The sequence below is a fragment of the Molossus molossus genome, unplaced genomic scaffold (assembly GCF_014108415.1).
Source record: "Molossus molossus isolate mMolMol1 unplaced genomic scaffold, mMolMol1.p scaffold_m16_p_11, whole genome shotgun sequence".
NCBI lineage: Eukaryota > Metazoa > Chordata > Mammalia > Chiroptera > Molossidae > Molossus > Molossus molossus.
The window spans coordinates 101,604,593-101,617,252 of NW_023425346.1; the positions used below are offsets into that span (position 1 = coordinate 101,604,593).

General features: G+C 43.1%; 1 protein-coding gene across 11 annotated transcripts in view; it reads left to right on the forward strand.

The window, feature by feature from the left end:
- Positions 1-12,660, forward strand: part of DIS3L2 (DIS3 like 3'-5' exoribonuclease 2) — a 340,082-nt gene that overhangs the window by 201,195 nt on the left and 126,227 nt on the right. For all 11 annotated transcript variants that reach the window (XR_004958585.1, XR_004958587.1, XR_004958588.1 and 8 more), the window contains exon 10: positions 3,421-3,500. Coding sequence is in view for 8 of the 11 variants with exons in the window: in XM_036253315.1 (XP_036109208.1) it covers positions 3,421-3,500 (80 nt within the window). In the remaining 3 variants the exon portion in view is untranslated. The remainder of the gene's footprint in view (positions 1-3,420; positions 3,501-12,660) is intronic.

The window sequence follows — 12,660 nt, forward strand, 5'->3', positions numbered from 1 at the left end:
AAGTTGGTTTTCTTAGTTGTTCATACTGAATGTCTCCTTTTCGTCTCACATTCCTTCAACATACATATTTTTTTAAATTATAACTTGTTGTTTTTATTAAATGATTTAAGGCAGCTTGCAGATGTACATATAATGCAGTGAATTTAAAAATATTAGGATATGGGGCAAAAAGAATATATACATAGAAAAATTAGGCACAGCCAAGGTAAAGGTTAGTTCACAGAGTTCATACTACAAATAAGATCCTCTAGAGGCAAGCCATAAATGTGTTTCTGAGCTTCCTGGCAGTCAACCAGAGAAGAAAATCTAAAAGGATGAAATTCACATGTCTGTAATATGCAAACAAACCAGCAGCTCAGAAGAGTGAGTCCTTGTATGAACTTCCCTCATGAAAGGGGCTCTGAGTGATGAAATGGACAGGGCCCCCATCAGCTTCCCTGCAGTGAGTAGCATAGCTATTTGGTTGACTTCTTGAAGCATCTCTTAGGTTAGGCTTGGTGACAAGGCCCCATGTGGAACAAGGACTCCACTGGAGGCTTGTGCAGGGTGTTTCTGTGCAGTTATCATTGCTCAGATGGTACTGTCCTGAGGTACCTTGCATCTGGGAGATGCTCTGCCATAAAAAGTCAAGAGCAAATGAGTCTGGCAAGAACTGTACCATTCCAGCTATTGAAGGCTCTGTGAAGCCCTACAAAATGATGATGGAAGGAGATATGATTTGGGATGGTGAACATACCCTACAATATACAGGTGAAGTATTATAGAATTTAACCCCTGAAATGTGGCACATTGGGAAACATTGATCTAAAACAAGGGTCAACAAACTTTCTGCTAAGGGTCACATAGATATAGTTTAAGCATACAGTACTCAACTCGGCCATTGTACCAAAAAAGGGTAGATCTCTTTCAATAAAGCTTCATTTATGGATACAGAAATTTGAATTTCATGTAGTTTTCACATGTCATGAAATAATATTCTTCGTTTGATTTTTTTCCAGCTATTTAAAAATATAAAAACCATTCTTAGCTTGCAGGCCATTCAAAACAGGTGGCAGGCCCCATTTGGCCTGTAAGCTGTAGTTTGCCGACCCCTGATCAAGAATAATGTTTGGATGGCATGTTTTTCCAGCAAACTTTCCTGAGGACTGTTCCTCGGAGTTGTTTTAATTTAGACTTTTATGTTTCTGGTTTAAGAGCAGATATTTTTTAAAAAGTAGAAAAGAATTGTTTTGAGTGCTTACAGGTTAGTCTAAGATTTTTCTCAGAAACAATTTTGTGGGTCCTCTCAAAGAAGACATTGACAAACTAAAAATGAAGCCTTATAGTTTTACTCTGTTACATATGGCTGAATAAATTTGAGGCTGGAAATGTTTTAATGGGAATTATCATTCATTCATAGAAATAAAAGTCTCAAGTTACTCAGAGACTTTTAATTTTAAGAAAATATAGCTGCCCTGGCCAGTGTGACTCAGTTGGTTGAGCACACTGTCCTGTGCACCCACTGAAAGGTTGCCAGTTCGACTCTTGGTCAGAACACATGCCCGGGTTTCAGGCTCAATCCCTGGTAGGGGACATGCAGGAGGCAGCCAAACTATGTTTCACTCTCACATCAATGTTTTTCTCTCTTTTAAAAAAAAGGAAATAGCTTTCTAATCAACTCTACAAGTAAACCGGTAAACTGTGACCTCCACCAAGCTAAGTGTGTTCTTTATTTTGATTAGAGGGATGCTCTTTCAGCTTCTTGTGATGTCATTATGATGAAAGGAGGAGGACTAGATTATTCCCACCACCAAGTCTAACATTTCAGTTATAGTTCAACAAGTATTTATTGAGTATTCAATACATATAAACCATTTTGCTAGCTTTGATGGCGGACACAAAACAAAGTGAGAAGCAGACAGTTCCTTCAATTTTTTTTTGTTAATCCTCACCCAAGGATATCCATAGATTTTTTTTTTCTTTCTTTTTTTTTTTAGATAGAGTGCAAGAGAGGATTAGTTGCCTCCCACACAACCCTGACCAGATACCTGCAACCTAGGTACAGTACGTGCCCTTGACTGGGAATCGAACCTGCAACCCTTCTGTCAGCAGGCTGATGCTCTAACTGCTGAGTCACATGGACAGTTCCTTCTTTACTTTGTGAATCAAGTTCAAGATTCTCACCAGTTTAGAAGCCATTACTGTTGTGTCAGGATTAATTTCACCTCCCTGTCTCTTCCTGTCAGCATTTATTTATTTATTCATTCATTCAACAAACTTTTGTGAGTTGCAGTCTATGTTCATAGCACCGAAACACAGCCTTGGGTGGCTTGCTGAACACCCAATCTCCTGGCCAGTGCCTGGGGAGAAAAGGTCAGAGGTATGGAAAATTGAGGCCAGACTCTGCCCAGATCTTTAGGTATTTACATGGTAGAAATGGCTTGGTTGGGTGGGTCATGTTATTTGAGAAACTTTAAAGAAAAAAAAAAAAAAATGGCCGGGGGCTTCACAGAGTAAGAGTGGAATGTGCATAGGGATATGGTGTGTGACATAAATGGACAGAGGGTGTACCTGATGATAGGAGCTTGGGCGAGGTTTATAATTATTCCATGGAAACAAACTGTGATTAGGATCCTTTCAAGTAGAATTGTATTACGGCTAACTGTATGGCTTAAAGTTTTTTGCAAAACTCATTCTTGGGTCCCCTCCCCTATGTCATAACAAGTTAGGTGATTTGTCTTTCAGCACACCCCTTTTTTGGGAGCTAGGAGACGAAGCACTACATTATCCTCACATAGATCCTTGAAGGACAGGTTGCCATCAGCCACTGAGGAAAAGGGAAGCAAAAATAAGAACTCATAGAAAGGAGTACGGTTCAGACTCACAAACTTCAGAGGAGGGGTTGGGGGAAGGGCATGAGATAAACCAAAGAGCCCGGGTTGCAGGCTCGATCCCCAGTAGGGGGTGTGCAGAAGGCAGCTGATTGGTATATCTCTCTCTAAAAAAAAAACAATAAAAACATATTTAAAAAAATTAACATTGGAGTAATACTATAAAAAAAATAAAAATAAAAAAGAGCTGACCATTGAAGAGTGATTTACCAAAGAGACTTGCCCCTCTTGTCAGCTCTTCTTGGGAAGCCTCGGTCCTGGATGCTGCCTGACTTCCACCTTCTCACCTGTTCCAGTTCAGGGTCAAGGAGAAGTGGGTGCCAGTTCACAGAGAGAGAGAGAAAGACACTCAGAGGCAGTCTGAAGTCTCCCCATTGTCTCTCCCAGTCTCACTGAAGACCCCTTCCTCAGAGAGACCTTACAGGAGTTACTCTACACTGTGTATACCATTTACACATTTTCAAAATAAGTGTTCTTTAAAGCTATACTACAGTAGGGTAAAGTTTCTATTATCTGTGGCATCACTAATTATATTTTCAATCTTTTCTAGAAAAGATTGTATCTTCACCATTGACCCATCAACTGCCCGTGACCTCGACGATGCCCTCTCCTGCAAGCCACTTGCTGATGGTAGGATGGAAATTTCTGTATTGTTCTGGGTAGCAGACAGTGTGCATGCCTTTGTGATTGGCCTGGCTGCCGTGTATACCCTGGGCAATGTAATGTTCAAACTTGGGTTTGCCTTGTTCCTGAACTTGCCATAGATCCCTGAGGCTACACAAGTATGTGACCTAAGGATTGTGTTCCTGTGGTGACTTTGGTGAGGGTGAGAATAAGAAATGTCCTCTTAGTAGGATCCTTCTTAGGCCTCAGAAGAGGCAGCAGAGAGCAGAACTAATTCCAGGCCTAGGCCCTTGAGGAAGTTCAGTTTGGGTGAGATGTGTTAAGAAGAAAGCCCCGAAGCGCTCTGCTTGGCAGAAGCATAGGACTCTTTACTTGAATTGAACAACAAATGGGGTGAGTCAAGGGGTGCTTTCCAAAGGCATGCTTAGCAATGGGTGTTAGGAATACCTCCCCTGAGGAATGCCCCTCAAGCAAGCTGGAGAAGCCTGCGCCGCTCCCAGTAGGTCTTCATCTATCCAGCAGATTTCAGAAGACAGCTGTTAGGGACTCTTTCAACATTCTTTTGGGATGGAGCTAAGCAGGAAAAGGTGAGATTTGAGGCCAGCAGTCTTTGAAAACTACAGTAGGTGGAAATGAAAAGTGGGGGTGTGAGAAGAGAAAACCCTATCAAAACAAACCCTTAAAAAAATATATGTTTGTTTGTTTGCTTTTTTATTGATTTTAAAGAGAGTAACAGAGAGGGAGAAACATCGACCTGCTGCCTCCTACACTGGGGATCGAGCTCACAAGCAACCCAGGCATGTGCCCTGACTGGTAATCCAACCTGTGACCTCTTGGTGCAAAGGATGATGCTCAACCAACTGAACCACACCAGCCAGGCCCCAGACCCCATTTTAATGTCTCCCAGATATGCTACTTAAAGTTTTAGTTACTTCTTGCCCCATCTAGGGTGGTGTCTGAGTGACTGCTTTGTCTTTGGTCATTTTGGGTATGGATTTGGTACTAACATGACCTGGGACTTGCCCCTGATGGATATCTACCCTGTGGTTTCAGTCTGCAGCGAAGTGTCCATGGCCTAGTGGCTTAGTCTTTTAAAACACTGCAGAGGTGTTCACTTATTCCATTGATGCAAAACTGTATAGGTTCAGCATCTGATCTCTTCTCTACTATAATAGACAGTGAAACTTAGTAGAGAGAAGCCAGAGAGACAGAAAGCATCATTGCCTAAAAGTGCTTTTAACTTCGTTTAGTGGGAGTCCTCTTTGAAACTATGCACAGAATAGCTCAGTATTTTCAGCTAAAGAAAATCAAAAGGGAGATAAAACATACAGAGAGAAAAGTTCCCATGGAAATTTTTGAGGAATTATATATTTTTAAAATCCAAAATTTGAACAGCCTACTTAAAAAAGCAAATACAGTGAGTCCTCGTTTATTGCGGTTAATCAGTTCCAGACTCTACTGCGATAAATGAATTTCTATGAAGTAGGATTCTTTATTTATACACAGTTGTCCCTTGTCACTTTGCACTTCGACTTAGAGTGAAGCCGCGAAAGTCGAAGTGCAAAGTGGCGAGGGATGACTGTACTCATTTGGTTTCATATGTCCTGAGCCACCTCTGCTGCATGCAAGGCTTGGGCATATAGCGCTCGTAATGTGAGCTCGAATCCCCTGAGCCCCAGTGTGAAAAGTGCCCCCAGGCAGAAAGCCACGTGGCATTGGACCACATTTGCTGTATTGCCCTTCTCTCCAGGTTTACAGCCCTGCTCTGTTTGTAGCCTGATGCTTGAAAATAGTTGCTTCATTTATTGTGTCCACTTCTATAGTTGTTCATGGCAGAAGGATAGGTCGAATACCTGTTACTCCATCTCTGCTGGCCCCAATGATATTCGCCTTTCAGGGAGGGATACCAGGGAGCTAGCATGCTTCCTGCCCCACTAGTTTCTTGTGGACCAGGTCACTGCAGAGGTTTCATATAGGGCAGTGGTAACAGATAAGGCAAGAAAGGTAGATTGGGACAAATTGTACATTTTTGTAAATTTCCAACCAAAGAATATGCTCTGTCAGATAGTCCAGACAAATTGTTTCCAATCTGTCCTTCCGGGAGAACAGTGAAAAGGGGAAAACAATTTCGCGGCACAACATGAAGGGTAGGAGAGGAATTAGAGGCAGAGCAATGAGTCAGAGAAACACTGTAATTGGTTAGGGGTATAGGTCGGTACTAAGGAACTGGACCGGAGATGGTGGCAGTATTGATGAGGGTGGGGAGGATAGATGTGAAAAAGGGGTGACAACAGAAGAATCAATGGAAAGGGACGTTAGAGTTCAGGGACAGGAGTTCAAGATGGGGCAAAAGTTTCAACCTGGATGCTGTCTGATGATATGTATTTATATAAGCTGCTGCAAATCCTTTTCAGAGGAGGTGGGGTGCAAAGAAGCTGCATGCATGTGGTCCATGAGCTACATCCGGAGAGCCCTGAAGAAAAGCAGAGTGCACCAAACGCAAACAGTGATTTTATTGGGATGATGGGATCATAAGTGATTTTTCTCTTTTCTCTAGTTTCCAAATTTTTATAATGTGGTAATAATAGTTTTATAATGAAAAAAATTTTGTAATAAAAAAATATTATGAGGTGCCAGAAATCCCAGGGCTGCCGAGTAGCGCACTGCACCAGGTGACTAGATACCTTCCATCTGCTTAGATACTCTCACATTCCTGAGGGTAATTAACATCTGGTCATTTGGTAGAGCCACAGAAAAAGGACATGGAAAAGGAGTCAGGGAAGAATCTGAAAAGGCCTCAGTTGGCCTCAAGCGTTTTTATGGTGGCACTTCTACAGTTGGCCTTTGTGACAGCAGTTTCTGCCAAGGCCATTTATCCAGGCAGCTGAAAAGTAAAAGTCAGTTCCAGTTTGGATGGGGGTGAGGTTGGCTAAGTTCAGGTTCCGTTAGTTACCAGTTCCTGTCAATTCTTACTTAGAGGAAAAAATGTTTAATGTTTCAAAGAGCAAATAATGTTTTCTGGCCATATTTACATCATCTATAACCATTTTTATTGTAGTTTTTATTGAATTTATTGGGGTGACATTGGTTAATAAAATTATATAGGTTTCAGGGATACAATTCTATATATAAACCATTTTTATTAAAAAAAAAAAGAAAAGTCAGACTTTTCTTTGTTCCTGTTGAAATCATCTGAATGACTGCGGTCAGATATAGCTTATTTAGGCCTCACTCCCTTTCGACGGAGTTCATATGTAACCCAGAACTTGCTACCAGTATCTCCTGCAGGTACAAGACTGAGTATACAGTCTTCAGATAAGTTCTGCAGGAACACTGTGACACCTGTTCTCCAGTAGGTCCTGATTAGGTTGGAGGCTGACGGGGGTGCCCCTACCCTTGAGCAATCTGAGCTTTTGAAGGGATCCTACCAGTCATCTAGCCCAGTAATGCTCTGCCTCCTGTAGCTATAAGCACACCTGATTGCAACATTCCTGTGACAATTCCCAGTCTGCTACCTTCCTCAAGAAAATACTTAATAATGCAAGTGAATAAGAGTGGTGTTATAACGAGAACCCCAAATCTAAAGACAGTAAATCACACACTTCAGTTTTTTGTTATTGTTAATCCTTACTTGAGGATCTTTTGCCATTGATTTTTAGAGAGAGAGTGACAGGGAGAGAGAGAGAGAGAAACATCAATGTGAGAGAGGCACATCAACTGGTTGCCTTTCATACTACCCTGACTGGGGCCAGGGATCGTGCCCTTGACCAGAATCGAACCCACGACCCTTTGGTCCACAGGCCGACGCTCTAACTGCTGAGCCAAACCATCCAGAGCTAGTTTTATTGCTGTAACAGATCACTTGCCACACACCTCACAGTTGACCTCATCAGTCAAGTATGGGAATGCCACAGTTATCATACCACCTTCTCTTTTTCAGATGACCTCTAAAGCATCACTTATTGAATATCCAGATTGCATTTAACCCTCTACCTCACAGGCAGCCCTTTGGCCTGAAGGTTGCATGACTATCAGGAAATCCTTCCCTGTAATGACCTAAAATACTGCTGTCTTCCTGTAATTTTCCACCCATTAGTCCCATTTATGCCCCTTATGTGACAACCCTTCAGACACTAGATAACAGCTGTCACATTTCTCTGAGTCACAACTTCTCAGCTGAGCATCCCACATATTCTTCCATGTCCGGTAGCTTTTGTAATTCGAGCCCATTTCCCATGTCATGGAGTTTCTTCTGCCTTTTTGGGGTTTGAGGTACATGGCTGTCTGTACCCAGACTTCTCCTCCCTGGCGGCCAGGGCACAGTGAATCTCCCAGCCAGTTCCTCCTTACTGGATAGAACTGAGTCTGGAGTAATAACCGCCCATTCTGTTCAATTAAAGAAGCATTATTGCTTTGCTCTAGTCTCTGAGAGACATTGTTAGCCAGACAAGCAAGACCTTTATTCAGCTTTTAGCTGTTCAGGCTTCCAGCGGATCCTAAGGAAATTGATGTTCACCACTTCTCTATCATCTTGTTTCTCTAATGTTTTCTTCTCTAATGGTGCTTTACCACTGAGCATGTCAGGATTATCTTAGCCACGCCTTAGAAATGCAGGATTGGAGCTAAGGAGTTGGGGCATGAGGAATAACTACTAATAAGTTTGGGGTTTTTTTTGGGGGGGGGTGATAAAATGTTCTGGAATTAGTGTTGATGATTACACAACTTTGTGAATATACTAAAAACCACAGGGGTGGGGGGGGGATATGAGTGTATGGATGAATGAATAAGAAAAATAAACAAGCAAATCCACCCATCCTTGAGGCTTTTTTGGAAATTGAAATTTACACCTTAACCACAACTTAACAGAAGTCTTGATGGAATGCCTAGGCTGAATACCCATAGTCACATCCTTCTTTGTCTCTCCTCCTTGCTTTTCTATCTCTCCTTGCTGCTTTCATCTCTGAAACAAAGGAGCATACTCTTCTGTTCAGCCACTTGATCATATTTCCCATCCCCACAGAGCATAGCCATCTGACTCAAAAAGAAGAATCTGTCCTACTGTCCAGGTGTAAGAAAATGCTCAGGTAAATGAACATCATCTAGCCTAAGGAACCTCAGGAATGCAAATTACCTACTGTGCTCTAGGGGGCGCCAGTCTTCCTGCCTGGTTTGCCTCTGTTGCTTCTCTGGTTGCATGGTTTTCCCTTCCCTGAGGAAGATGGACTAGGGTGCTCTGTCCCAGGGAGCCCTTCAGTAGCAGAATAGGAACGAGAGACTAGGAGCAAAGCCTGTAAGAATTTCATAGAATTCTAAACTGTCACTTCCCCGCATGCTTGTATTTGTCACCTGCGAAGAGTTTCTTGTCTCCTTTGAAGGCAGGGAGGAGGTAAGAGCTGGAGAGACTTCCTCCTTGTCCCTCAGACGTGCGGGCTGCTTCTGCCATAGCACTTTTGCATGTACTGTTCCCTCTGTCTGGATCCCCTCCTGCCAGATTCCTCACTACTCTTAGGTTTGCTCAAATGTCATCTCAGAGAGGCCCTTCCTGACACCCTCTCACCATAGTCTTCTTTACCCTTCACCCTTTTAAATTTTATTTAAGGTGCTTGTGTGGGTCTTCCCCCCTGGATAATAAGCTTTATGGGAGCAGGGATGTCTTTTTGTTCATTGTTGAACCCTCAGTGCCCAGAACACTATGTGTTACATGGTTGGCACACATGAAAATGTTTGTTGAATGAACGAACGAACGAATGAACGAAAAAACTTTTGATATTGGGTATAAGAGAGGAATCTAACATGTCATCTAAGTTTCTGGCCTGGGCACTGGGTGGAACATAATGCCATTCAATAGGAAATACTGAGGGGAGCTGGTTTGGGGTGGGGGGAGATGGGGAGTTCAGATATGTGCATTAAATTTGCAGTCCCTGAAAGACATCCAGGTAGAAATACCAAGGGGACAAGTGAAAGGAGTTGGGACTGGAATGGAGATGTGGAAGTAATCAGTGCATGGGCCTGGGGGTGATGATCCAGAAGAGAGGAAGACCCAGGTCCGGACCCCTGGGAGAGATGATCCAGGAGTAGTCACAGACTGAGGGGAAGATCCAGGTTGGACCCCTGGGAGAGATTCCCAACAGAACCAATGAGAACGTGGGATTGGAGGCAAAGCAGAGAAAGGAGAGGGCAGAGGCAGAACAGGCTGAATGGTGAAGTCTTAAAGGACGTAGGAAAGTCAGGCAGAAGAGAACTGTAAAAGTCCTTGGGTTTGGCAACTGGGATGACCTTGGTGAAACTTGTGTCAGTGGCTTTGAGGAGAGGAATTCAGACTGCAGGAGGTGGAGGAGGGAGTGGAAAGCAGGAATGGAGATTGTTTTCTGTGGAAGTGTGGCTGTGGAAGCGAGGAGAGGCCGGGAGGGCAGGGCGAGAGGGGGCTTTTTCTTTGTTTTTAGGATGGAAGTGATTTTAATGTGTTTCTATATTGAGAGATAAGAGACATTGGAAAAGAAGTGAAAAAATAGGAATGAGAGGAATTGATTATTTTTGCAAGGTCTTGGAAAAGAAGGTGGGAGTGAATTCAGAGTACATATGGAAAGTGAGCCCAAGACTTGGAGGGTGAACACCGCTTTCTTTGAGATGAGAGACAGGTCATAGGGAATGGGCTGCTGCTGCTGTCTCCACACCTGAGAATATCTGCTGTCGCTGTGCCAGAAGCAGCCACCTGCTGAGGCAGGACTGGTCGGGGAGGGCACCAGAGAAAGGGCTAGGGAACGGAATGGACCAGAAACCCACCACATGCATAACCAGATGCACCGTCCAGGTATGCTGAGGGGGGATTACTAGCAAGTCTGGGAAATTTTCTTCAAAAACCCTCAGCCTCCTAGGTTTGGGAGCAGAAGTTGCAATGATCCAAATTTAGAGGTTTACTGGGAGGGAAGGCATGGCCAGCACCATGACAAGGGTGCTGGGACCTTGCTTCCCCTCTGAACCTGTTTCTTCTTCATCCTCTACTTTTATGAAGGCCACCTGGTCAAGCAAACGTTTTTTACAGAAAGAATCCTGGAATTATATTTGGCTCCCCTTCCTCAGCACCGTCACGGCCATTTCAGTAATTTCCTCCTTCTTCCTGTCCACCTTCCACATTGCTACCCTGTTATCTCTTCTATTATGTATGCACAAGGACCAGGTCATGTTGCTTTTCTGCTTGAAAATCTTTTAAAAAAATTTTTATTTATTTTATTGATTTTTAGAGAGTGAGGAAGGGAGAAGGAGAGAGAGAGATAGAAACATCTATGAGAGAGAACATTGATTGGCCTCCTGCGTGCCCCTTCCACTGGGGATCGGACCCACAACCTGGGCATGTGCCCTGACCAGGAATTGAACCAGTGACCTCTTGGTGCATGGGTCGACGCTCAGCCACTGAGCCACACTGGCCAGGCTGCTTGAAAATCTTCTTGTACCTATAGGTATGGTCTACATTTTTTTTTTTTTATCCTCACCCAAGGACATTTTTCCATTTTTTGTTCAGATAGAGCGGGAGGGAGAGAGAGGAAGAGAGAGAGAGAGAAACATCGATGTGAAGGGACACATCGAGTGGCTGCCACCCGCACAACCAACCAGGACCGGGACAAACTGCAACCGAGGTACATGCCCTTAGCGGGAACCGAACCCGGGTCTCTCTGTACCGCAGGCCGACGCTCCAACTGCTGAGCCAAACCGGCCAGGGCGGGTCTACATTTTTTAGCAGAGCTTTGTTATCAGACCCCTTTGAGATCAGTCCCCAGCTTCCTCTCCCACCTTCCCCACCTCTCAGTGCCACTTCCCCAACACACACACACACACACACACACACACACACACTCACACAATCAATCAATCTCTCTCTCTCTCTCTCTCTCTCTCTCTCTCTCTCTGCATTTTCCACTGTACTCTCCTCTGGACCTCTGCTTGCCCTTTGCCCTCTGCTTAGAATGCCTGGCCTCTCTGCCTACTTCTGTGGAGGCTGAAATCCCCCTGAAGAACAAGATAAGACCTGCCGTGCTTTCCTTTCCTCCTGGCAGAATGACTTGTCCCTGTCTGAGCAGCACATTTTCTTCCTGTCACTAAGACAGTGGTAAGCATCATTGCTTCTGGATTTAATTCCCCTGTGTGCTTGTTTCCTAAGGGCAGGGAGTGCTTTGGATAGCTCTATATCCTGAGTATCAAAACCTGTGTTTAAAAAACATTTGGTCTAGTCAGTCTAACCAAACAACCTTCAGAGATGTATTCCCTCAGAGTTCACTCCTTCGTCTGTTTCTTACCGTGCCTTTTTTGTTTTGCTCCTTAAGCCTGTGGGTTGTCTATGGGCTTATATGCTGACATATAAGCATACTACTTTCTCCTAAAACAGTATTTATTTTTGGAATCTGGTGTACCTTTCCATCATTACAATCAAGTCTTTCAGTCCATTTTATCATGTTTCAGTGATACTATGAGATCACTGAGTTGCAGCTTGTGTTCCTGACATGTTCCGTGGGTATGTGATTGGCATATCTGAGCCTCACTCCTTCCCCCTTGTCTATCATAACTGTAACAATATAAGCCCCCTCTACTTTCCCCCAAAATACATAAGACAAATAACCAAAGTCTACTGTGCTTTTTATGCATGTCATAGGGAAAAACAGAGTTTCTTTACTCGAATGACAGAAATTCCTATTTCCACTTTTGGCCCTGCCAAAACGGAACTCGTAAAAAGTAGACACAACATATCAAACAGGTATTAGACCTCATTTTTGTTTTTCTAGTATTAGAGTGCTATTTATTGTCAAACTCAGGGTATTTTACCAAAAACCATTAATGTCTGAAAACATTTTGGCATGTTAGGATTTAACTTTGGAATATATGAACATGTACATATGCTTTTTTAATATTCAGTTTCTGCATTATTTTTATATTTATAGCGTTCATGTTCCATGAACATTTCAAATATCTTTTGAATAATAATAGAAATATAGTAAGTAGCTTCCAAACTTGGAGAGGCAGATGGAATGAGGAAAACACACAAAAACACCTCAGTATAAAAGAAAGCATAGCATGAAAAAAAATGTATAGAAAGCCACAGAACAAATAAAAAGCACATATTAAGGTGCCAAAAAATTAATAAGCACATTAAATTTAACTCTGCAGTTAAAAACCA